Below are 27,285 nucleotides of genomic sequence, written 5' to 3'. Positions count from 1 at the left end.
GCAGCCTACTTCTCCACCTTATCCCCCCCAAGTCACGTCTAATGGCATCATAATTGCCCTTCCCCCAGCTATAACTCTTGCCCTGCGGTGTATACTTATCCCTTTCCATCATTAACGTAAACGTCACCGAATTGTGGTCACTGTCCCCAAAGTGCTCTCCTACCTCCAAATCCAACACCTGGCCTGGTTCATTACCCAAAACCAAATCCAACGTGGCCTCGCCTCTTGTTGGCCTGTCAACATATTGTTTCAGGAAACCCTCCTGCACACACTGTACAAAAAACGACCCATCTATTGTACTCGAACTATATCTTTTCCAGTCAATATTTGGAAAGTTAAAGTCTCCCATAATAACTACCCTGTTACTTTCGCTCATATCCAGAATCATCTTCGCCATCCTTTCCTCTACATCCCTAGAACTATTAGGAGGCCTATAAAAAACTCCCAACAGGGTGACCTCTCCTTTCCTGTTTCTAACTTCAGCCCATACTACCTCGGAAGAAGAGTCCCCATCTAGCATCCTCTCCGCCACCGTAATACTGCTCTTGACTAGCTGCGCCACACCTCCCCCTCTTTTGCCTCCTTCTCTGAGCTTACTAAAACACCTAAACCCCGGAACCTGCAACATCCATTCCTGTCCCTGCTCTATCCATGTCTCCGAAATGGCCACAACATCGAAGTCCCAGGTACCAACCCACGCTGCCAGTTCCCCTACCTTGTTTCATATACTCCTGGCATTGAAGTAGACACACTTCAAACCACCTACCTGAACACTGGCCCCCTCCTGCGACGTCAAATCTGTGCTCCTGACCTCTATACTCTCATTCTCCCTTACCCTAAAACTACAATCCAGGTTCCCATGCCCCTGCTGCATTAGTTTAAACCCCCCCAAAGAGCACTAACAAATCTCCCCCCCAGGATATTTGTGCCCCTCAGGTTCAGATGTAGACCATCCTGTCTGTAGAGGTCCCACCTTCCCCAGAAAGAGCCCCAGTTATCCAAAAATCTGAATCCCTCCCGCCTGCACCATCCCTGTAGCCACGTGTTTAAATGCTCTCTCTCCCTATTCCTCATCTCACTATCACGTGGCACGGGCAACAACCCAGAGATAACAACTCTGTTTGTTCTAGTTCTGAGCTTCCATCCTAGCTCCCTGAAAGCCTGCCTGACATCCTTGTCCCCTTTCCTACCTATGTCGTTGGTGCCAATGTGGACCACGACTTGGGGCTGCTCCCCCTCCCCCCTAAGGACCCGGAAAACATGATCCGAGACATCACGTACCCTTGCACCTGGGAGGCAACAATACCAAACATGAGTCTCTCACGCTTCCCAGTAGTGGTGCTTCCCTTGGTGTGTGACCCACAGTCTTGCCGGCTGCAACATTCCGAATTTGACCTTTTTGTGAAGCACCGCCTTAGCCCGATTAAAACTTGCCCTCCTTCTCGCCACCTCCGCACTCCAATCCTGGTATACGCGGATCACCACGTTCTCCCACCTACAGATCCGGGTTTTCTTCGCCCATCTGAGGACCATCTCTCTGTCATTATAGCAGAGAAACCTCACCACTATAGCTCGAGGTATTTCTCCAGCCCTCGGTCTTCGCGCCATAACTCGATAAGCTCCCTCAACCTCCAAAGGGCCCGCCGGGGCCTCCGATCCCATTAGCGAGTGAAGCATCGTGCTCACATATGCCCCGACGTCCGCCCCTTCTGCGCCTTCGGGAAGACCCAGAACCCTTAAATTCTTCCTCCTCGAATTATTCTCCAGCACCTCCAGCCTTTCCACACACATTTTGTGCTGTGCCTCGTGCATCTCTGTCTTCACCACCAGGCCCTGTATTTCGTCTTCATTTTCAGCAGCCTTTGCCTTCACGACCCGAAGCTCCTGCTCCTGGGTCTTTTGCTCCTCCTTTAGCCCTTCAATCGCCTGTAATATCGGGGCCAGCAGCTCCTTCTTCATCTCCTTTTTCAGTTCTTCCACACAGCGCCGCAGGAACCCTTGTTGGTCCGGGCCCCATACCAAACGGCCACCTTCCGACGCCATCTTGCTTTGAGCTTGCCTTCCTTGCCACTGCTCTAGAGGATCCTCCGCAATCTGGCCGCTTTCCTCTCCTTTTTCCATACGTGTCCGGGGGGATTCCCCTCTGGTTTACCGCACAGTGTTTTTAGCCATTAAAATTGCCGCTGGGGCTCCTATTAAGAGCCCAAAAGTCCGTTCCACCGGGAGCTGCCGAAACGTGCGACTCAGCTGGTCATCGCCGCACCCGGAAGTCGCAGCCTGTATCTTTAACTCAAGCGGAAGCAGTGGCCTGTGCCTTTAATTCAGGCAGGAAGAATTGGAAGACATCAGTTATCACTCGCTTTGATTTACTTAGCTGGTGGCCAATGAATTGGCCCAAAACTCTGTGCTCTGCCCAGCAACAGGGAGTGAATGAATATTATTTCTCGGAGATGTTTCTCAGAGTTACAAGGCTTGTGTTTTGTTTTAGTTTCGATTCTGCAGGTTGGATGTGTTGCCTTTTTACCTTTTATGTGAACCACAAGCTGTTTCTTATATTGACCAAATAACCACACAACCAGTATGTTAGCTCAAAAACACAGTTTATTAATAACACAAGACTTGTATCTCAATGCAATAATACACGCGGCTCCGTACTAAAGTACACCTAACGACTAAGATGACCTTTGCTTAACTTCGAGTGACCGGCACTGTGCGAGATAAGGCCTTTACGGGTCAATGTGGTCGGTTGGAAGTTGTTGGGTTCGTCTCAGCTGGGCTCGTCCTTCAGGAATTGTTGTGGGTCCTCGAACTTGGTTGTTCTGCTGCAGTTGGTCACGCACAGACGGGTCCCAAAAGAGACAGATCTCCAGTGCGCAGGGCTTTTTATCCTTCGTCTCTTTGGCGCCCTTTTGGGCGGTCCTTACTCCAGGTCCAATAGGGTTTTCAATCACCCTCATCGATCTCAGCCAATTAGGGGCGGATACCTCGATAGCTGGGCGGGTCCCAGCTATCATTGTCCCATGCACGTAAGCCTTTCCAAATAAGGGGGGGGGGGTGGTGCCGGCTGGTCTGCTACTGTGGAAACTCCTTGATTCAAACTCTATTGTCCCGGGGGAAATGGTGATCGGCTCTTAATGGATACAAGTTTCAGCCAAGTCTGGTTTCTTTGCACAATGTACCTGTCTGGGTCCCAAATTGGCCACAATTCCCATGGTCCTTTGCAGATGGCCATTTTACATGGCTACAGATGGAGGAATCTAACCAACTCACTCCAGGAATATCCAATTAATTCTTACCAAAAGGCCACTGTGAGAAACACCTCACTGCGCAGAACTGGCTGTGCACGCTGAATCCAGAAACTGATCACTCTCGCTCTTTCCAGAAACGGCTGAAGCAGAGGCCAGAATCTGATAACTGTCTCCAGAACAGGCTGGTATGAAGCACTCCTGGAAAATCTGTGAGTAAAATATTGCTAAATGCAAGGAAGATCACCACAGGCTGTAGGCCAAAAACTTTAAACCACGCTCATACTGTGAAGTGCATTGAAGAACTCATCATCTGAAGCAGACTCTTATCTTTTGACTTTAATCCTTATTCTTTTACACCCTTTTCCTTCCACTCTGTGTTTGGTGTGAGATCGGGTAGAGGGTGGAGCAGTTAAGGGGGGGCCAGGTATTAAATAACATTTAACCAACTTTATTCACTGCATATTTCATATTTGTTCTAGTTATAAATAAACAGTAATTGTGTTTAAACTTACAAACTTGGCTACCCAATAATCACAGTCACCCAGGGCCAAAGATTTCAGATATTTTTAGACGTATTATCGGTTAATTCACTTGTGTTGTGACTCCGGGACGAGTGGGGCTGGAACTGACCATGCACTAGCCCAGGGTGTCGTAACAAGAAGATGAGTGTTCCCATTACAGAAAAATTGACACACATTGTGCCCCTCTACTGTGTGATTAGTTGTCAGTGGTAGCTGTCGTTGACTGAAGTTATTGGGCATGGCAGATTTCATTTTCTTGCCTGTATCATGGCTAGAGAGGTCGTAGAAAACAGAGTTAGGACAAAGGGAATTTTCTTTGATTGGAATCTTGTGGTGAGGGGTCTTCCACAGGGCGAAGAGTCACATTTCTACACTTTACAAATTCGGTATGACTTATATTCCAAAAGTATGCTTTATTCATAAAATTTGTATAAGTATATTACAATTCATTTCAACCTGAAAATGACAAAGTGCCATAAAACCTGACTTGTCTCCATGCTGTATATTCCACTTTTAGGTGCCTCTATACAATTGTAATTCTCTTGATATTTTCACTACACATTCCATGGCAGGCATATAGCCTGGGGGGCAAAACATTTCAAATTTAAAAATTACGGAAAGTGCAATAGAATTCAACTTTTCTTCACACAGCGCATTTTTCTCTGAGATGCCTCAATACAATTGTAATACTTTTGTATTCATATTCAATGTTAGGCATACAGCTCAAGGGTTCTACAAATTTTCTAGCCTCGCAGTTCACTCTGGCTGAAAGGTCTTAGACAGCGACTTTGCCCCATTGTGTCTCTACTGCCCAGGGCTGCCCAGGCACCCCTCAGCACCTAGTCCTGGACCCTGGAATGTGCCACTCTGCAACACCTTGGTCAGCGGCGGGTCTTTGTGCTGGAAGATCAGCAGGTTTCGGGCAGTCCAAAGAGCGTCTTTCACCGAGTTGATGATCCTCCAGCAGCAGTTGATATTTGTCTCGTGTGTCCCCCTGGGAACAGCCCATAGAGCACAGAGTCCTGTGTCACGGAACTGGTCGGGATGAAGCTTGACAAAAAACATATTTTTCCAGCTCTTCTTTGCAAAGGCAGAGGTGGACAATGGTGTCTTCCCCACCACAGTCACCTTGACGGCAGCGTGCGGAGGGGGTGAGACTCTGGGTGTCAAGGAAGGATCTGATGGGAAGCATCTTTCTCATTACCAGCCAAGCTAGGTCTTGATGCCTGTTTGAAAGTTCTGATGATGAGGCATTCTACCAGATGACTTTGACATGTCTGCTCAGGGAAACGTGGAACAGGATCCACCATCTCCCTTATCCACAGGGCCGCGAGGGGGTTACGTGCAGACCACAGGATCCACCATCTCCTTTAACCACAGGGCCGCGAGGGGGTTACGTGCAGACCACAGGATCCACCATCTCCTTTAACCACAGGGCCGCGAGGGGGTTACGTGCAGACCACAGGATCCACCATCTCCCTTATCCACAGGGCCGCGAGGGGGTTACGTGCAGACCACAGGAGCCACCATCTCCTTTAACCACAGGGCCGCGAAGGGGTTACGTGCAGACCACAGGATCCACCATCTCCTTTATCCACAGGGCCGCGAGGGGGTTACGTGCAGACCACAGCCTGATGGATTTGAGGTCAAAGATGTTTTTCTACATAAACAACAGCAGTGTAGTCAGACTGATCCTTTGCAACACCAGAGACAGGTGGAAACTCAGCAGGTAGTGACACTTGGTGTTTATGTACCAGGATTTACATACAGCATGATGCAGCCACAAACAAAGGTGGGCATCAGGATGAGAGCGTGTGTTGGGCATGTTTTTTACCCTTTTATGTAGAGGTTTGTACCTCATGTCCCTGTGAACACAGTCCACTTTCAACCTCCAAGTGGCTCTGTGATCCCCACATTGTAGGAGTGAGGAATAACCAGTCCTGTGCCATGTACAGCAACACCAATTCACCACCATCTCCTTGCTTTCGTCGTCAATGCCACCAGATACAAACTCCAAGATTCCACTTGCCTCTTCACACACTTTCCAACTTTAAATGAAACTGTATGTATCCAGGTCTCCTTGCTCATTCAATACAGTTAAATACTTCATATTTAAAAGGTTTCCAACTTACAAAATTTATAATAACACATTGTTGTGTACTGAACTGCAGCTGCTACCTCTCTGCCCAGCCCACCAGCTTACAACATATTGCAACGTATCACTGTCCTCACCAGAATTCACTCTCTCACCCCAATTTGGTGTCAGCTGTGAATTTTAATATTATTCTTTAAATCGCAATAGGAAATGGTTCTGGATATGTTAAGAGTGTCCTCCTCCTCTCTCTCTCAACCGGGAAGACCTCAAGCCACATTTCTCCAACTCCCGTTACCACTACATTGACTTTCCATTCCACCCACAAACTTCCTCCCCACCCCTCCACCACCATATACATCCCCAGGCAGTGCCTGCCCCATTTCTCTTCACTCCATACAATTGAATTTGTGCCATAAAGTCTTCTGGCACTTTGTCAACTCCAGAACTGCACCTTTTTATCCAATGTCTCTCATTTGTTCCAAGCAGAGTGGAAGGTAAAGGCTGGGGGCGGGTGTGTGAGATGAATTGGGTAACTCTTTCAAAAATCCTGCATTGGTACAATGGACTGAATTTCTTTGCTGTCTGATTCAGGAATGATATAAGCAGAGTGCATCAGCTAGCCTTTGAGAAATACACGTCACTGCTATGAATAAATGAGCTTTGTGTGCTTCATCCTGAATTACAGAGTCTGTGCAACTAAAATCTGCAGAGCTGTGGCAGGTACCAATGTAAATAAGATGTTACCTCCAGTAGTCTTCCAGGGAGGAGGTTACTGTACTTCAAACACCTCTGCATTAAGCGGGACTCAGCTTTCTTGGGCGGAGAGATGGCAGATGGAGTTTGTGAGGTAATGCATTTTGGAAGGTCTAATGCAGGTAGGGAATATACAGTGAATGGTAGAACCCTCAAGAGTATTGAAAGTCAGAGAGATCTTGGTGTACAGGTCCACAGGTCACTGAAAGGGGCAAGACAGGTGGAGAAGGTAGTCAAGAAGGCATACGGCATGCTTGCCTTCATTGGCCGGGGCATTGAGTATAAGAATTGGCAAGTCATGTTGCAGCTGGAAAGAACCTTAGTTAGGCCACACTTGGAGTATGGTGTTCAATTCTGGTCGCCACACTACCAGAAGGATGTGGAGGCTTTAGAGAGGGTGCAGAAGAGATTTACCAGCATGTTGCCTGGTATGGAGGGCATTAGCTATGAGGAGCGGTTGAATAAACTCGGTTTGTTCTCACTGGAACGACGGAGGTTGAGGGGTGACCTGATAGAAGTCTACAAAATTATGAGGGGCAGAGACAGTGGATAGTCAGAGGCTTTTCCCCAGGGTAGAGGGGTCAATTACTAGGGGGCATAGGTTTAAGATGCGAGGGGCAAGGTTTAGAGTAGATGTATGAGGCAAGTTTTTTTACACATGGGTAGTGGGTGCCTGGAACTCGCTACCGGAGGAGGTGGTGGAAGCAGGGACGATAGTGACATTTAAGGGGCATCTTGACAAATACATGAATAGGATGGGAATAGAGCGATACGGACCCAGGATGTGTAGAAGATTGTAGTTTAGTCGGGCAGCATGGTCGGCATGGGCTTGGAGGGCCGAAGGGCCTATTCCTGTGCTGTACTTTTCTTTGTTCTTTGTTTTGTTCTTTATGGGGAGCAGGTGGGATTGAGGTACAGGGGGACAGGGTGGGTAGGTCGGATTGAGAGCTATGGGGAGAAGGTGGTCAGGAAGGATTGAGGGATATAGGGAGGTGGGATTGAGAGATATGGGGAACAGGTTGTTAGGTAGGATTGAGGGATATGGGGAGGTGGGATTGAGCGACGTGGAGAGAGGGTAGGTAGGTAGGACTGAAGGATATGGGGTGGGATTGAGAAATATGGGGAGGTAGGACTGAGGGTCAACGGGGAGGTGGATAGGCCGGGTGACACAGTGGTTAGCACTGCTACCTCATAGCGCCAGGGACCCAGGTTTGATTCTGGCCTTGGGTGACTGTGGAGTTTGCATGTTCTCCCCGCGTCTGCGTGGATTTCCTCCGGGTACTCCCATAGTCAAAACATTTGCAGGTTAAGTGGATTGGTCATGCTAAATTGCCCCTTAGTGTCCAAAGATGCACAGGGTAGGTTATGGGGATAGGGCGGGGTGGACATGGGCTGCGTGCTCTTTTGGAGGGTCGGTGCATACTCGATGGGCCAAATGGCCTCCTTCTGCACTGCAGGGATTCTATTAGGTGGGATTGAGGGATATGGGGAGATGGATAGGTGGGATTGAGGGACATGGGGAGGTGGTGGGTAGGTGGGACTGATTGAGTATGAAGAGGTAGTTGCTGAATTTCATAATCTTTTCCTGTTCCTCACAGGTGTTGTGGCAGAAACACTCACCCGGTCAACTTTATGGAACTTGATACTCTCCTGCATCACCTCCTTGCGCATGTGCCCGATTTTCTCGGCATTTTGTGCTATCTCTTTCTCTGCTGTTTGGTAATAAGCATTCTTGTACTTCTCTGAAAATCAATTCAACAGCACAAATGGATCAACTCTCTAATTGTGGAAAAGTCTAGAAAGTTATGCCCCATAATAATGTGAAGCAAATACTAATAAATCAGAGAATTCTGCTTTGCTTAAAAGGCATTGAACCTGCACAGAACATGATAAACTAACATGAGAGTAGAAACTACAAAGGGAATTGTGTATATTAAATGGAACCAGAAGAGACTGAGGAATATAGATCGTGGACAGTGGCACAGGATGTAGTCAGGAGACACAAGTGAGGAGATAACGGGCACGATTGAGCGACCTTGCCACGCCCAACTTGGTGATGCGAGAGGCCAGTGAATCTCGCGAGAGGCCTCTCGCAGGGTTCGCGACCCCGGAGACGTCTCGTGAGATTCATCCGAACCTCGCGATCTAAATCTCACCCTCGCTGGGCAAGATCCAGATCAGCATATCTAAATAAGCCTTACGGCTCAGTTACATATGTCTGCGTGGATTCTCCCTGCGCCCAGGAACTAATGGCCTCCCCAGTGAGGACCAGACATGGACCAGACCTAACAGCACCTGCAGGGTTTCCCTGGCCATTGGAGACCCCTTGGTGGTGGCGACAGGGCAGGGTAGCCACCTGCCTCTCCCTCTGGCACCAGGGCCAGGGTGCCAATACTGGGGTGCCCGGGTGGCACTGCTAAGGGTCATGGCCTGAGAGATGTGGGAGCAGTGGAAGGGCAGGTATAAATTGGCCTTAAAGGTTGTGGGGCTTATGAAAAGGGGGGCAAAAGAGGAGTGGGGAGGCCTGAAAAGGTGTCCTCAGTTGGGGGGGTTGGGGATAATGCCCATGTGTGCGAGGGGTGGGGGGTGTGAGTGGGACACTCAAGCACACTTATCGGGGACCCTTTCAAAATGGTCTCTGAACAGCTGGTCTCGCCGAGTTCAGCCCCCACTGCTGCAAAGCGTTCCAAGTGTGGGCTTGACCGGGGAGAAACTCCCAATGCTCCCAAAAGTCAATAGCGGTGTGGATCTCAACCTAAAAGCCGGCGAAAGGCACACGGCAAAATGATACTTCAGAATTTTTTGTTTAAATTGCATGTTAAATGTGAGGTTGGGACTGGCGGAGGAGGCTGTACGATATGACCAATAAAGCGAGTGAGGAGTGAGAGTGTTTTAAAGTGCAGGGTATGACCAGCAGAGAGAGTGACAGGAAGGGTGTTTGATTGGAGATTGCTCAAATGGTGGGTTAATTTACAGCAGAGTGCCAGGGAACACTCACTGCCAGGCATATATTTGAAAACTAAACTCAAGGCTTAAAGAATACTTTATCAGCAATGATGCATTAATGACTTCACTGTTAGTGGTGATGTGCCTCAACCCTAACTATAACTCAAACATCCAACCCAATCAGGCCATGGGTCATAGCTATTCCCAACCCTACCTCAGCCACATTATCCAAACCCAGTTAGTGGACAATGATCTGAGCTGAGGACCCACTGATTCTTCCAGCTAATGCAACTCGGGTAATTCACCCAGAAATCGTATGGACTCACGGCAGTCTGGAATATTCCTGCAAACAAGGAGCCAGATTTTCATCTCCAAATGGTGGCGGGAATCAGGTGCAAAAAGTCATTTTTTCAGGAAAACAACACTTTTCCTCAGCCTGGGTGGCATAGCAGAGGGCAACACGGTGGCAAGCACTGCTGCCTCTCAGCGCCAGGTACCCAGGTTCAATTCCGGCAGACTGGTGACTGTGTGTGTGTGGAGTTTGCAAGTTCTCCATGTGTTTGCGTCGGTTTCCTCCTGGTGCTCCGGTTTCCTCCCACAGTCCAAAGATGTGCAGGTTAGGTGGATTGGCCATTCTAAATTGCCCTTAGTCTCCAAAAAGGTTAGGTGGGGTTACTAGGTTACGGCGATAGGGTGGGGGCATGGGGCTTAAGAAGGGTGCTCTTTCCAAGGGCCGGTGTAGACTCAATGGGCTGAATGGCCTCCTTTTGCACTGTAAATTCTATAATTCTATGTACATATACACAGGGTATAGTCCGAGCTTTGAGCTAACTCCATGCTTGTTTCTACACAAGTCTCTGTCCAGCTCACAATTGACCCTGGTCTCAGCTCATGTGTCTCTTTACATCACACTGTGGTGGCACTGTTTCCCAGTACTACATTGACCCTTGCTATGCAGCATGGTAGCATTGTGGATAGCACAATTGCTTCACAGCTCCAGGGTCCCAGGTTCGATTCCGGCTTGGGTCACTGTCTGTGCGGAGTCTGCACATCCTCCCCGTGTGTGCGTGGGTTTCCTCCGGGTGCTCCGGTTTCCTCCCACAGTCCAAAGATGTGCAGGTTAGGTGGATTGGCCATGATAAATTGCCCTTAGTGTCCAAAATTGCCCTTAGTGTCCACAATTGCCCTTAGTGTTGGGTGGGGTTACTGGGTTATGGGGATAGGGTGGAGCTGTTGACCTTAGGTGGGGTGCTCTTTCCAAGAGCCAGTGCAGACTCGATGGGCCGAATGGCCTCCTTCTGCACTGTAAATTCTATGATAATGCCAGATACCCTCACCACCCCAAGTCTTTACATTAGAATTGTGCTGCCCCTTCCCCCCCGCGGTCATGTCTCTAACTTTATGAATTACAGTCTGGATGCCTGACCATTCTTCCAGATCTCATACTGGTCACAATTAGAGGAATGTTGGCTCTGTTGATTGGGAGTTTGTTCTGTAGATTGTGCTTCTATCACTTGATTTGTCTTCTTCGGATTCATGTTTCCTGCTCCTCAGAGTTGAACTTCTCTTTGTCAGCTTTTCCGTCCGCTCTGCTTGGGGAAACACCAGCTTGTCCTGTTATTCCCGGAGAAAGTGTTCACTCTGTTCATTTGTGGTTTGACACCATTTATTTGTGTTCCTGCTCCTCATCAGTGGGTCTGCCTTGCAGTTTGGTGTTCATCACAACTTTGTGATATTCTTCTGTGTGTCTTCGTGTCTCACTAAGCTATGCTCTGGAGAGTTGACGGTTGCTGGTTCCTTGCTCCAGCACCATTGTGCATTGGCTGAACATTGCAATGTCTGTCCATGGTGATTACAGGGGAGTCTGTTTCTGTTGCTGGTCATTGTGTCATCCACTTGGGGCAGAGTGATGATTATAGGATGTAAAAACAGACTTTGCTGGATAAACTCCGCACATCTACCAAACTGGCTTTGTAAAGGTGACATTTGAGGCCAATTATCCTCAAATGTACATCATCTTCTTAACATTATACTTTCCCCAACTGTCCCTGAAGTTGTGGTCTCTCTGGATGTGGAGAAGGCTTTTGATCTGGTGGAGTGAAATTATCGGTTTTCAATTTGGGATAAATTTGGGTTTGGTCCAAAATTTACTTAATGGATTTGCCTTCTGGAAAACTCCCCTAATGCGAGCGAGCACATTAACACTCACACCTGGGAAACACGAGGGAAAGACGTCAAAGGTGTCTTCCCCACTGCTGGCATCGTGAATATTTTCAGCACCTTTGGTTTGTTCTCTGGCTATAAATTAAATATGAATAAAAGTGAGTGTTTCCCAATTAACTCCAGTGCCAAAAAAAAGATCATGGAGCGCCCTACCTCGACACATTCCCCCATCCTATCCCCTTACGAAGCTGGTCACCAAGCGTGGATTTACAGCACTGGGATCCATAAAAATGAACATTCTGCCCAGATTCTTTTCAAGTTATCTCCCTATTTTTCTACTAACATTTTTTGCTATGGTTAACAAGCTGATATCATTTATCTGGGCAGGCAGAACTCGGAGCCAGTGGAGCGATACTTCAAAGAAGGGGACGGGTTGCTGGCCCAGCTCCTAATCTACTGTCTATGATCTACGGGTTAGCGCTCTCCAAGGCGGCCTTCAGGACGCGCGACAACGCAGAATCGGCGAGCAGAAGCTTATAGCCAAGTTCCGCACACGAGTGCGGCCTCAACCGGGACCTGGGATTCATGTCGCATTACATTCAGCCCCCACCATCTGACCTGCGAAATTCTACCAACAGTCCTGGCTTGACACAATTCACACCTCTTTAACCTGGGGTTACCCCATCTCTGGATCTGTAAAGATTCAATCACCTGCTAATGGTCGCATTCCAAGCATTGTCTGGCATCTTTGAATCTGTCTATATATGTTTCTGGAACATACCTCTTCATTCACCTGAGGAAGGAGCAGCGCTCCGAAAGCTAGTGACATCAAAACAAACCTGTTGGACTTTAACCTGGTGTTGTAAGACTTCTTACTGTACTATTACTGGGCAGCCAATATTCAAAAGATTTTAATATGGTGCCAAGATCCAAGTTTAAACTGGGATCTTATGGAAGCTCACTCCTGCTGCTCATCCCCTCTTCCTGCTTTAATGTCCCACTACCCTTTCCACCTCCAAATACACGTCACATCCCGCTGCGATTTCTACTGGAAACAATTTCGCCAGCATTTTAAATTTTCCACTCCTCCGCTATTAGGCCCTATTTGTAATAACCACAGACGCGCCCTCTATGCTTGACTTAGCATTTACCTTGTGGAGGAAGGGACTCATTTACTGACTTGTTTGTAGATGGAACTTTGCCAGCTTTAGCAAGTTTGCAGCAAAATTTAATTTACACGAATGGAAAAATTTCTATTTGTGTCATTTTGGGTGCGATTGGTGGGGTGCTTATCAACGGCCGCGTTGGCGAGATCATGGCCCGTATTTAATGGCACTTAGTGCCAGAAATTAGCTCAAACCAGCATCTCTCCATTATTGGCTGTCTCGGTTACTGCCAAATCCAGACATCCACATATTCGACTAGTATGCGGGACTATTATTTTACCTTCTAATAAGAATCGGTAGTCCGGTTGGTGGGACGTGTCAAAAATACGACTTTATTGCTAACTACTCACTTGAATAAGAACTGAATAAAAACTTAGAAACAAAATATCATTAAAAAGTCGAACACATGGCAAAAAACATAAAGCACAAAAGGAAATCACTTTAACATAAATAGATAGATGATTCAAGAATTCAGGAACAAAGGCCTCGACCACAAAGTTCTATTTTTCAGGGAACTCTTATCTCCGGTTTAACCCCTCATTTATGTTCACTGGCTTCTAATTCTCAGCTGAGACCTCCTGGTTTGTTCAAATGAATGTCTGTTCCTTAGAGGATGATTTGTTAATCAAACATTGGATATTATTTAAGATTGATTTTGCCTATCAAAACTAACAGCATCTGTGTGCGCAGTCTTAGGAAAAGTACTGCATATGTTTTCACATATTTTGCTATGTATTCAATGGTATTCAAATGATCATTGGATAGACATATGGACGATAAGGGAATAGTGTAAATGGGCTTTAGAGTGGTTTCACAGGTCGGCGCAACATCGAGGGCCGAAGGGCTTGTACTGCGCTGTAATGTTCTATTGTCTATTGTCTATATCTCAGCTTGGCGGAGACCTTAAGAATTGATTAGCTGATTAGACAGAGAACAATACATTCTCAGTGCTGAATACACTGGAATACAATAGTTAATTCATTATATGAGACAATAACTGAGTTCCCACAGTCAAGCCACTTAATATTTAGCTTCTTTAACCATATGTATTCAACTAGCCCCTGTATGAGAAAACTAAACTCTTAACAGGTGCTCAAGGTGCAGTTGAACATCCTTGACTTCCAGCGTGTTGGGACCTGTGGTGATGTGCCAGTTACATGCAGCACTCATCTCATAGACAAACCCCTCCCCAGTGGCGACCCGTGACCTGGAACACTTCAGCCACCAGACCCAGTCCAACCCCGTTGAGGGGGGTTCGCCCCGCTCCAGTAACAAAAGCATCAGCAATCTGCGAAAGCATTTCTTCAACAACGTCATCAGGTGGCCCATTTGGATCAATGTTGGGTACCAGGTCTCGCAGCATCTTCTTGCTTCAAACCAGATTGCCTTCTGGACTCATATGCCCCCCCCCCCTACCCCGAGCCCGGTATTTCATTACCCAGGAATCTTTTTCAAAATTGGTCCTTCTTTCCGGCTACGGAAAAGCAACAGCAGCCTCCAGGCATTTGCAGCTGCCAGCAGGAGTAAGCAGCAAACACAACCTGCAGCTGTGACAATTAACAAGGCCAATTCCTCATTAGCAATAGCCTTCAGCTGTGAAGCTAGTAGCTGCTTACAGTCAAATGGAGTTAAAGTGACCTTCCTGGAAGTGTATGGTAGGACAGGCAGGCAGCAGCTGTAGTTACCCCTGTTATGGCTCTCCACAATATTTAAAGATGTCTTGAAGGCCTCACAAACGAAAAACCCCTCCCCAGGGGCGACCCGTGACCTGCACCACTTCAGCCCCCAGGCCAAGCCCAACCCCATTGAGGAGGTTCGCCCCCCTCCAGTGCCCTTGAGCTGCATGCCGGAAAATGAAGATGTCCACTCACCTCCTCGGTTCCCCTCAGCAGACATTGCACCAGCAATGAAAAGTACTAAACTGCACCCGAGTCATTTCTTGCTGGGGAGCCGGTTAATTACCAGGAGGCTGTTGTATTTGACTCCAATCTCGTTAATGAGATGGAAATTAATGCAAATGAAATGTAACGATCTGCTCGCCATATTCGGGCATGATCCAGAACTCGGCATTGGGAGCGGGCTGGTTAGAGAGCAAACTGATCTCGCAAGTCGGTGCAAGTCTCGATTATGGCCTTTCCGCTGTTTATCTGGGACACCCACATCCCTGCCGGGCAAAACAGTGGCTAAATCGCACCGCAGGTCTTTACTATTATTTTCAAGCCCATAGTTTTTCATTTGCTCACACTGTCCATCTTTTCCTCAACTATTTCCAAACACATTGTTGGAAAGGATTTTGTCATTTCCTCAAACCAGCAGTGGTTCTATTTCAAGGTTGTACGATCTTCATATCCTCTGGACCCTTCCTTTTCTATCAGGTCAGGAATGAATGGGAAGTGGAGCTAAGGCTTGACAGCCTTACAGATGACTGGTGGGAGGAGGCCCTTTTTAGGATCAATTCCACGTCCTCCTGTGTTCGGTTAAACTTAATTCAGTTTAAGGTTCTGCGCAGAAATAGTACGTTTTTCTCCAACACAAGCAACGAATGCGAGAGATGCTCATTTGCCCCTGCAGACCAGATCCACACCCTCCAGTCATGCCCGAAGCTGGCCGGTTTCTGGTCATCCTTCACAAGAATCTAGAATCCCTACAGTACAGACCATTCAGCCCATCAAATCTCTACCAACACTCGACCCTACCTCAGCCCACTCCTTCTTTGACACACTTTCCAAAGTTCTAAATAGTGACCTACAGCCTTGACCTTTTTTGGAGTCGCATCTACACTGATCAGTTTCCCGAAGATGGAGGCAGTCGCCATTGCATTTGCTTCATTCATAGCTCCAGACGGATTTTATTATCCTGGAAGTCCCCCAAGCCACCCAATGCTTCATCCTGGTTGGAAGAGTTAATGTTTTTTCTATATTTGGAGAAGGTTAAGTATACTGTAAGACGATCATCGAGAAATGTTTTGTAGATGGCAACCATTTCTTTCTTTTCTTTAAAGAGTGTTTCTAAATTACTGTTGACTGTTGCTTTACTTTTTTTTGTGTAGTGTTTGTTTGTCTGTTTGTTGGAGGGGGGTGTTGCAATATACTTAACTGCTCCTTTCCTCTTTTGGAAATCAATTAAAATAATTTACAAAACACTCAGCAGTTCTTTTTTTTTTTAAATAATATTTTATTGAAAATTTTTGGTCAACCAACACAGTACATTGTGCATCCTTTACACAAACATTGTAACAATACAGATAATAATGACCTTTTTAAATTTAAAGAAAAACAACAACAAATAAATAAATATTAAATAACAAAAAATAAAAACTAGCCCTAATTGGCAACTGCCTTGTCTCAGGCCACACCCCCCCCATCCCCCCCATCCCTCCCCCCCCCCCTATCCCTCCCCCCCCTATCCCCCCTCCCCCCCCTATCCCCCCCCCCCTATCCCTCCCCCCCCTCCCCCCCCCATCCCCCCCCGTCCCTCCCCCCCCCCCCATCCCCCCCCATCCCTCCCCCCCCCCCATCCCCCCCCCATCCCTCCTCCCCCCCCCCATCCCTCCCCCCCCATCCCTCCCCCCCCCCCCCAAGTCCTGGGCCGCTGCTGCTGCCTTCTTTGTTCTCCCCTATCTATCTTTCCGCAAGATATTCGACGAACGGTTGCCACGCCTAGTAAACCCTTGAGCCGACCCCCTTAGGACGAACTTAATCCGCTCTAACTTTATGAACCCCGCCATATCATTTATCCAGGTCTCCACCCCCCGGGGGCTTGGCTTCTTTCCACATTAGCAATATTCTGCGCCGGGCTACTAGGGACGCAAAGGCCAAAACATCGGCCTCTTTCGCCTCCTGCACTCCCGGCTCTTGTGCAACCCCAAATATAGCCAACCCCCAGCTTGGTTCGACCCGGACTCCTACTACTTTCGAAGCACCTTTGTCACCCCCATCCAAAACCCCTGTAGTGCCGGGCATGACCAAAACATATGGGTATGATTCGCTGGGCTTCTCGAGCACCTCGCACACCTATCCTCCACCCCAAAAAATTTACTGAGCCGTGTTCCAGTCATATGTGCCCTGTGTAATACCCTAACTGAATCAGGCTTAGCCTGGCGCACGAGGACGACGAGTTTACCCTGTTTAGGGCATCTGCCCACATCCCCTCCTCAATCTCCTCCCCTAGCTCTTCTTCCCATTTCCCTTTTAGTTCGTCCATCATAGTCTCCCCTTCGTCTCTCATTTCCCTATATATATCCGACACCTTACCGTCCCCCACCCATTTCTTTGAGATGACTCTGTCCTGCACCTCTTGTGTCGGGAGCTGCGGGAATTCCCTCACCTGCTGCCTCGCAAAAGCCCTCAATTGCATGTACCTGAATGCATTCCCTTGGGGCAACCCATATTTCTCGGTCAGCGCTCCCAGACTCGCAAACTTCCCATCCACAAATAGATCTTTCAATTGCGTTATACCTGCTCTTTGCCACATTCCATATCCCCCATCCATTCCCCCGGGGCAAACCTATGGTTGTTTCTTATCGGGGACCCCCCCAGTGCTCCGGTCTTTCCCCTATGTCGTCTCCACTGTCCCCAAATCTTCTAGTGTAGCTACCACCACCGGACTCGTGGTATAGTTCCTTGGTGAGAACGGCAATGGGGCTGTCACCATAGCCTGCAGGCTGGTCCCCCTACAGGACGCCCTCTCTAATCTCTTCCACGCCGCTCCTTCCTCCTCTCCCATCCACTTACTCACCATTGAAATATTAGCGGCCCAATAATACTCACTTAGGCTCGGTAGTGCCAGCCCCCCCCTATCCCTACTACGCTGTAAGAATCCTTTCCTCACTCTCGGAGTCTTCCCGGCCCAAACAAAACCCATGATACTCTTTTCTATCCTTTTGAAAAAAGCTTCGTGATCACCACCGGGAGACACTGAAACACAAAAAGGAATCTCGGGAGGACCACCATCTTAACTGCCTGCACCCTCCCTGCCATTGACAATGCTACCATATCCCATCTCTTGAAATCTTCCTCCATCTGTTCCACCAACCGCGTCAAATTTAGCCTGTGCAATGTGCCCCAATTCTTAGCTATCTGGATCCCCAGGTAACGAAAGTCTCTTGTTACCTTCCTCAACGGTAGGTCTTCTATTTCTCTACTCTGCTCCCCTGGATGCACCACAAACAGCTCACTCTTTCCCATGTTCAATTTATACCCTGAAAAATCCCCAAACTCCCCAAGTATCCGCATTATTTCTGGCATCCCCTCCGCCGCTGGATCCGCCACATATAGTAGCAGATCATCCGCATATAAAGATACCCGGTGTTCTTCTCCTCCCCTAAGTATTCCCCTCCATCCCTTGGAACCTCTCAGCGCTATCGCCAGGGGCTCAATCGCCAGTGCAAACAGTAATGGGGACAGAGGACATCCCTGCCTTGTCCCTCTATGGAGCCGAAAATATGCCGATCCCCGTCCATTCGTGACCACACTCGCCACTGGGGCCCTATACAACAGCTGCACCCATCTAACATACCCCTCTCCGAACCCAAATCTCCTCAACACCTCCCACAGATAATCCCACTCCACTCTATCAAATGCTTTCTCGGCATCCATCGCCACTACTATCTCCGTTTCACCCTCTGGTGGGGCCATCATCATTACCCCTAACAACCTCCGTATGTTCGTGTTCAGCTGTCTCCCCTTCACAAACCCAGTTTGGTCCTCATGAACCACCCCCGGGACACATTCCTCTATTCTCATTGCCATTACCTTGGCCAAGACCTTGGCATCTACATTGAGGAGGGAGATTGGTCTGTAGGACCCGCATTGTAGCGGATCCTTTTCCTTCTTTAAAAGAAGCGATATCGTTGCTTCTGACATAGTCGGGGGCAGTTGTCCCCTTTCCTTTGCCTCGTTGAAGGTCCTCGTCAGTAGCGGGGCGAGCAAGTCCAAATATTTTCTGTAAAATTCAACTGGGAATCCGTCCGGTCCCGGGGCCTTTCCCGTCTGCATGTTCCTAATTCCTTTCACCACTTCTTCTACCGTGATCTGTGCTCCCAATCCCATCCTTTCCTGCTCTTCCACCTTGGGAATTTCCAGCCGATCCAAAAACTCCATCATTCTCTCCCTCCCATCCGGGGGTTGAGCTTCATACAATTTTTTATAAAATGTCTTAAACACTTCATTCACTCTCTCCGCTCCCCGCTCCGTCTCTCCATCTTCGTCTCTCACCCACCCTATTTCCAGCGCTGCTCCCCTTTTCCTCAATTGGTGTGCCAGCAATCTGCTCGCCTTCTCTCCATATTCATACTGTACACCCTGCGCCTTCCTCCATTGTGCCTCTGCAGTGCCTGTGGTCAGCAAGTCAAATTCCACATGCAGCCTTTGCCTTTCCCTATACAGTCCCTCCTCCGGTGCTTCCGCATACTGTCTGTCCACCCTCAAAAGTTCTTGCAACAACCGCTCCCGTTCCTTACTCTCCTGCTTCCCTTTATGTGTCCTTATTGATATCAGCTCCCCCCTAACCACCGCCTTCAACGCCTCCCAGACCACTCCCACCTGAACCTCCCCATTGTCATTGAGTTCCAAGTACTTTTCAATGCATCCCCTCACCCTTAAGCACACCCCTCATCCGCCATTAGTCCCATATCCATTCTCCAGGGTGGACGCCCTCTTGTTTCCTCCCCTATCTCCAAGTCTACCCAGTGTGGGGCATGATCCGAAATGGCTATAGCCGTATATTCCGTTCCCCTCACCCTCGGGATCAATGCCCTACCCAACACAAAAAAGTCTATGCGTGAATAGACTTTATGGACATAGGAGAAAAACGAGAACTCCTTACTCCTAGGTCTACTGAATCTCCACGGGTCCACCCCTCCCATCTGCTCCATAAAATCCTTAAGCACCTTGGCTGCTGCCGGCCTCCTACCTGTCCTGGACTTCGACCTATCCAGCCTTGGTTCCAACACCGTGTTAAAGTCTCCCCCCATTATCAGCTTTCCGGTCTCTCGGTCTGGGATGCGTCCTAGCATTCGCCTCATAAAATTGGCATCGTCCCAATTCGGGGCATACACGTTTACCAACACCACCATCTCTCCCTGTAATTTGCCACTCACCATCACGTATCTGCCCCCGTTATCCGCCACTATAGTCTTTGCCTCGAACATTACCCGCTTCCCCACTAATATAGCCACCCCCCTGTTTTTCGCATCCAGCCCCGAATGGAACACCTGCCCTACCCATCCTTTGCGCAACCTAACCTGATCTATCAGTTTCAGGTGCGTTTCCTGTAACATGACCACATCTGCTTTAAGTTTCTTAAGGTGTGCGAGTACTCGTGCCCTCTTTATCGGCCCGTTAAGCCCCCTCACGTTCCACGTGATCAGCCGAGTTGGGGGCTTCCCACCGCCCCCTCCTTGCCGGTTAGCCATCATCTTTTTCCAGCTTCTCGCCCAGTTCCCACGCGGCTGTATTTCTCCCAGACGGTGCCCCCCCACCCATCCTTTCCCGCACCCACTCCCCCCTTTCCCCAGCAGCAGCAACCCAGTAATTCCCCCCTCCCCCCCCCCCCCCGCTAGACCCCCCGCTAGCGTAATTACTCCCCCCATGTTGCTCCCAGAAGTCAGCAAACTCTGGCTGACCTCGGCTTCCCCCCGTGATCACGGCTCGCCCCGTGCGGCGCCCCCTCCTTCCTGCTTCTCTATTCCCGCCATAATTATCATAGCGCGGGAACCAAGCCCGCGCCTCTCCCTCGGCCCCGCCTCCCATGGCCAACGCCCCATCTCCTCTCCCTCCCCACCTCCCCCCATCACCACCTGTGGGAGAAAGAAAAGTTACCATACCGCAGGATTAATCATACAATCCCTCTTCGCCCCCCCCCCCACTCGTCCCACCACTTTGTCCAAACGTTCATTTTCGTAGTTCAATCATTCCAATTTTTCTTCTACAATAAAAGTCCACGCTTCATCCGCCGTCTCAAAGTAGTGGTGCCTCCCTTGATATGTGACCCACAGTCTTGCCGGTTGCAGCATTCCAAACTTTATCTTTTTTTTGTGAAGTACCGCTTTGGCCCGATTAAAGCTCGCCCTCCTTCTCGCCACCTCCGCACTCCAATCTTGATAGACGCGGATCACCGCGTTCTCCCATTTACTACACCGAGTTTTCTTCGCCCATCTAAGGACCATTTCTCTATCCTTAAAACGGAGAAATCTCACCACTATGGCTCTGGGAGCTTCTCCTGCTCTCGGTCCTCGCACCATAACTCGGTATGCTCCCTCCACCTCCAACGGACCCGTCGGGGCCTCCACTCCCATTAACGAGTGCAGCATCGTGCTCACATATGCCCCGACGTCCGCCCCCTCCACACCTTCAGGAAGGCCAAGAATCCTCAAGTTGTTCCTCCTTGCGTTATTTTCCAGTGCCTCCAACCTCTCCACAGATCGTTTCTGGTGTGCCTCCTGTATCTCCGACTTCACCACCAGGCCCTGTATGTCGTTTTCATTCTCTGCTGCTTTCGCCTTCACGACCCGAAGCTCCTGCTCCTGGGTCTTTTGTTCCTCTTTCAGCCCTTCAATCGCCTATAATATCGGGGCCAACAACTCTTTCTTCATTTCCTTTTTTATCTCCTCCACGCAGCGTTTCAAAAACTCTTGTTGTTCAGGGCCCCATATGAAACTGCCACCTTCCGACGCCATCTTGGTTTCTGCTTGCCTTCCTTGCCGTTGTTCCAAAGGATCCGCTGCAATCCGGCCACTTTCCTCTCCTTTTTCCATCCGTGTCCAGGGGGAACACCCTTCTGGTTTACCGCACGGTGTTTTCAGCCGTTAAAATTGCCGTTGGGGCTCCTATCAAGAGCCCAAAAGTCCGTTTCACAGGGAGCTGCCGAAACGTGCGACTCAGCTGGTCATCGCCGCACCCGGAAGTCCCACACTCAGCAGTTCTAACAGTATCTGGAGAGGGAAACAGAGTTAATACGCAGTCCACAGGACTCTTTCAGGGCTTCTGCCACCTGCAATCTCATGTCGATCTGAGCGTCCTAGCTTTGCAGAGTTTCCCGAAGTGTCTCAGCCGATTGCATTTGAAACATTGCACTGGGATTGCTCTCACCTGAACAAAGAACAAACAAAAGTACAGCACAGGAACAGGCCCTTCGGCCCTCCAAGCCCGTGCCGACCATACTGCCCGACTAAACTACAATCTTCTACACTTCCTGGGTCCGTATCCTTCTATTCCCATCCGCTTCATATATTTGTCAAGATGCCCCTTAAATGTCCCTATCGTCCCTGCTTCCACTACCTCCTCCGGTAGTGAGTTCCAGGCACCCACTACCCTCTGTGTAAAAAAAAAAAACTTGCCTCGTACATCTCCCCTAAACCTTGCCCCTCGCACCTTAAATCTATGCCCCCTAGTAATTGACCCCTCTACCCTGGGGAAAAGCCTCTGACTATCCACTGTCTATGCCGCTCATAATTTTGTAGACCTCTATCAGGTCGCCTCTCATCCTCCGTCATTCCAGTGAGAACAAACCGAGTTTATTCAACCTTTCCTCATAGCTAATACCAGGCAACATCCTGGTAAATCTCTTCTGCGCCCTCTCTAAAGCCTCCACATCCTTCTGGTAGTGTGGCGACCAGAATTGAACACTATACTCCAAGTGTGGCCTAACTAAGGTTCTTTCCAGCTGCAACATGACTTGCCAATTCTTATACTCAATGCCCCGGCCAATGAAGGCAAGCATGCCGTATGCCTTCTTGACTACCTTCTCCACCTGTGTTGCCCCTTTCAGTGACCTGTGGACCTGTACACCTAGATTTTTCTGACTTTCAATACTCTTGAGGGTTCTACCATTCACTGTATATTCCCTACCTGCATTAGCCCTTCCAAAATACATTACCTCACATTTGTCCGGATTAAATGCCATCTGCCATCTCACCGCCCAAGTCTCCAAACAATCTAAATCCTGCTGTATCCTCTGACAGTCCTCATCGCTATCCGCAATTCCACCAACCTTTGTGTCGTCTGCAAACTTACTAATCAGACCAGTTACATTTGCCTCCAAATCATTTATATACAAGGGCAGCACCTTAGCATAGTGGTTAGCACAATTGCTTCACAGCTCAAGGGTCCCAGGTTCAATTCCCGGCTTGGGCCACTGTCTGTGCGGAGTCTGCACGTTCTCCCCGTGTGTGCGTGCGAGTTTCCTCCGGGTGCTCCGGTTTCCTCCCACAGTCCAAAGATGTGCAGGTTAGGTGGATTGGCCGTGATAAATTGTCCATAGTGTACAAAATTGCCCTTAGTGTTGGGTGGTGTTACTGGGGATAGGGTGGAGGTGTGGGCTTGGATGGGGTACTCTTTCCAAGAGCCGGTGCAGACCCGATGGGCTGAATGGCCTCCTTCTGCACTGTAAATTCTATGATTAAATATACTACGAACAGCAACGGTCCCAGCACTGATCCCTGCGGAACGCCACTAGTCACAGCCCTCCAAATAGAAAAGCACCCTTCCATTGCTACTCTCTGCCTTCTATGACCTACCCAGTTCTGTATCCACCTTGCCAGCTCACCCCTGATCCCGTGTGACTTCACCTTTTGTACCAGTCTGCCATGAGGGACCTTGTCAAAGGCCTTACTGTAGGCCATATAGACAACATCCACTGCCCTACCTGCATCAATCATCTTTGTGACCTCTTCGAAAAACTCTATCATGTTAGAGACGCACAACCTCCCCTTCACAAAACCATGCTGCCTCTCACTAATATGTCCATTTGCTTCCAAATGGGAGTAAATCCTTCTCGAAAAATTCTCTCCAGTAATTCTCTCCTGCGAGGGGAGTTGGCTGGACAGTGCTGCCCATCCTCTGGTGGTTAGTTTGAGTATTGCTTTCCTTGGCTCGGGTGTCTCTGGCCCTTTGTTGCTTCACTAGCCGGGTTACTTTGGGTTGCTCTGCAACATGGCTTGCTTTCGCCCAATGTACCTTAGTCCAAAGATGTGCAGGTTAGGTGGATTGGCCAGACTAAATTGCCCCTGAAGTGTCCAAAAGGTTGGGTAAGGTTACTGGGTTGAGGGCTCCTTCTACACTGTGGGGTTTCTATGATTCTATAACACATTGGCATATTTAAAACCATTTGGATGGATTTGCCTAGTCAGATCTTCCTTGGCCTGTAGAATGTCTGAAAAGGCTTAGTCAGCCAATTCTGCCTGTTGTGATTGGACTTAACCTCACCATTGTCACAGCCTTCAGCCAATCTGTATAATTTGTTGGACACGTTGGGTCACTTTTATGCCAAAGTTTTGTGACCTCTCAGAATGAAAGAATGATTTTAGAACTTCAGATTTATCGCCTCCCAATAATATCAGATATCGGACCTACTGAATAAAGTGTATTCACTTGTTCAGCTACTTTCTTTTTATCTAAACCTGAAGCTATTATGCATCTTAAGAATCCAAATTGGTCCGATAACGTCCATAGTTATTTTAAAGTTTAGGCGAGTACAGCTTTAAATACTCTTTTTTTGGTTTTAAAGGTGATGTTCAGTAACCATTTTCTCAAAGTCTTCCCGTGTTTTGGTGGGCTCACATGGCGACGGCAGTCCAGACCTCATTGTGTTTAGTTTTGTGCAGCTATTTACTCAATGAACAGTTCTAGGCCTCCCTGTGAAATCTTTGAGAGTTGTGCATTCTTAGTTCCAACTTTGGTAGATGCTGTTAAACTTTACACTTCTTTTTTTTCCTTACACTGAGCTTGGCTGTCACGTGGAACGGTGCTGATTCGGAGCCCAGAGTGGCCGTGATGATTTCAGAAATGGGCTGCTCTGACCTTTTTTAGACCAGACCTGGCTTAGAACCAATTTTCTTTGCTCACCCCTGCTAGGTCCTTTGAGTCTGCACTCTGGGCATTCACAATGGATCTCTGCGAGATCTTGTGAAGTCCTCAGCTGCACAGTGCAGTTTGCCCTTCTGCTTCCAGTCCTGCAAGTCTTTCAGTCAGGTCAAAATGCTGTTCTTTTCTAGCTTTTGAATTTCTGCTCCAGCTTCTGTAAGGTTCTAGGTATTTCCATTAGCTGCCACCAATGCTGTATATTGTACATTCAGTAGGTCTCATGAAGCAGGCTTGTACGGTTGAACATTAAGTGCTGATTGATAACACAGCTATGTTCAGGTATACACATTATAGTCCCAAGCTATGAGCTAATTCTATGCTTGCTTCTACACAGGTCTCTGCCTAGTCCACAACTGACCCTCATCTCAGGTCTTGTGTCTCTTTACATCACAGTGGGCAGTTCAGTTTCCAGTCCCACATTAACCCTCGTTATGCCAGATACCCTTATACTACAGTGGCCACTCAGAGAAGCCTGCTGAAGATGCAGGTGCATTCTGAAAGGCAAGTGTAAAATATTTTAGCAACTTGAACTGACACTACTGCATACTGTATTATTCAGTAGGTGTGTTTTAATGTGATGATTCATCACTGAAAACTGTCCTGCAAAGGTAAGCAACCCTGACATTGACCAATATCGTGTAACTGTTGTGCTTTACAGTACTTTCTATTTTCCAAAAATGCATTCTTTGATTTGATTTATTATTGTCACATGTATTAGTGTACAGTGAAAGTATTGTTTCTTGCATGCTGTACAAACAATGCATACCGAACATAGGGAAGGAAGGAGAGACTGCAGAATATAATGTTACAGTTATAGCAAGGGGTCGAGAAAAAAATCAACTTAATACGAGGTAGGTCCATTCAGGTCTGATGGCAGCAGGGAAGAAGCTGTTCTTGAGTCGGTTGGTACGCGACCTCAAACTTTGGTATCTTTTTCCTGACGGAAGAAGGTGGAAGTGTGTGTACGGGGTGCGTGGGGTCCTTAATTATGCTGGCTGCCTGTCTGAGGCAGCGGGAATTATAGATAGAGTCAATGGATGGGAGGCTAGTTTGCGTGATGGACTGGGCTACATTCACAACCTTTTGTAGTTTCCTGCGGTCTTGGGCAGAGCAGACTCCATACCAAGCTGTCATACAACCAGAATGCTTTCTATCGTGCATCAGTAGACATTGGTGAGGGTCGTAGCCGACATGCCAAATTTCCTTAGTCTTCTGAGAAAGTAGTCGTTGGTGGGCTTTCTTAACTATAGTGTCGGCATAGGGGTGGGGGACCAGGACAGGCTGTTGGTGATCTGTACACCTACAAACTTGAAGCTCTCCATTCAATTTGCAAAAAAGAATGCCCTGTCAGCTTCTGCTGTCAGGTTTTGAGATGGGATCAAAATCCATAGAATGGATGGTGGCTGCACCATCGAATGACAGACATGACTGTTAAAAAACACTTCTTTTGAAATTGGAACAAAAATAACTGACAAGCACTCTGGTTTGAAATGGACACCATTCTATTCTGTCAATTTTAGGCTGGATTTTTCAGTAATGACAGCTGTATCTATTATGAATGCTTCGCTGGGTTTCAAATACCATTCATGGCTTCAGCTCAGCAGGTGTTTCCAACACATCAATGTGATTGTCTACTGTGTGGGTGAGGAGAGTTAGCATGCTTTCCACTTTTGTGTACATCATCGCTTCTAATTTTCAGATCACACCGCTGATCTGCAGCAATGTAAAGAGAGGCCCAAATGTGCAAGTCTCTCCCATGCAGCACACAGCCTTTTCATTGGCAAGGTCTCAGCTGTGCATTCTTGGGAGGTGCCACACAGAAACTTAGCCTCTTGATATGTAGTGTGGCCCAGTCACAAGTGGACATGTCTTGGCAGTCAGGGGGTGGGGTGGTCAGTCGGAGGGGGTGGGGGGGGGGTCAGTCGGGGGGGAGATGGGTGTCAGTCGGGGGGGGGGGGGGTGTCAGTCGAAGTGGGTTAGTCATTGGGGGGGGGGGGGGGGATAGTCGGGGAGGGGGGGGGGGAACAGTTGGGGGGGGGGGGCAGTATGGTCCAGTCAAGGTGGGGGGTACCTGAGTGACCCCAGTACCTGCCCCTCTGGGCCTGTCCGGGAACCAGTTACCTTCCAGGTAGATTTTGTTCCGCAATTGTAGTATCTGGTCGCGGCTGTTCCATTGCCGGAAACACTCCATCCTCAACTCTGGCCCTCACACCCACAGCTCAGCACAGCCTTCAACCCACCCACAGCTCTGCCGCCGCTCCACTGCCTTGCGGCCACCTGCCACCGCCTTTTATACCCGCGCCTCACACAGCCGCATTGTGAGAGGACAATAACCCGCCAATGAGACCGCTCCAGGGGCGGGGTTCCACCAGAACTCGCCAAGGGGCGGGGCTCCACAGAGAGCGCGCCAATGGGCGGAGCTCCACCAGAGAGCGCCAGGGCATGGGGCCATGAATCTGAGCGGAGGTGGACGACACCATTTGGTTATTTGTGTTGCTGCCAGCTCCATGCAGCAATCCTTCCAGTGCACCT

General features: G+C 48.6%; 1 protein-coding gene across 1 annotated transcript in view; it reads right to left on the bottom strand.

The window, feature by feature from the left end:
* Window positions 1-27,028, bottom strand: part of LOC140398802 (coiled-coil domain-containing protein 183-like) — a 168,024-nt gene extending 140,996 nt beyond the window's left edge. The window contains exons 1-2 of the mRNA XM_072487768.1: window positions 26,875-27,028; window positions 8,238-8,359 (exon numbers count right to left, since the gene is read on the bottom strand). Coding sequence (XP_072343869.1) covers window positions 8,238-8,359; window positions 26,875-26,944 — 192 coding nt within the window. The 5' untranslated portion in view covers window positions 26,945-27,028. The remainder of the gene's footprint in view (window positions 1-8,237; window positions 8,360-26,874) is intronic.
* Window positions 27,029-27,285: the final 257 nt, after the last annotated feature.

This window comes from Scyliorhinus torazame, chromosome 22 (genome assembly GCF_047496885.1).
Source record: "Scyliorhinus torazame isolate Kashiwa2021f chromosome 22, sScyTor2.1, whole genome shotgun sequence".
NCBI lineage: Eukaryota > Metazoa > Chordata > Chondrichthyes > Carcharhiniformes > Scyliorhinidae > Scyliorhinus > Scyliorhinus torazame.
This window is presented reverse-complemented; position numbering and strand designations above follow the sequence as displayed.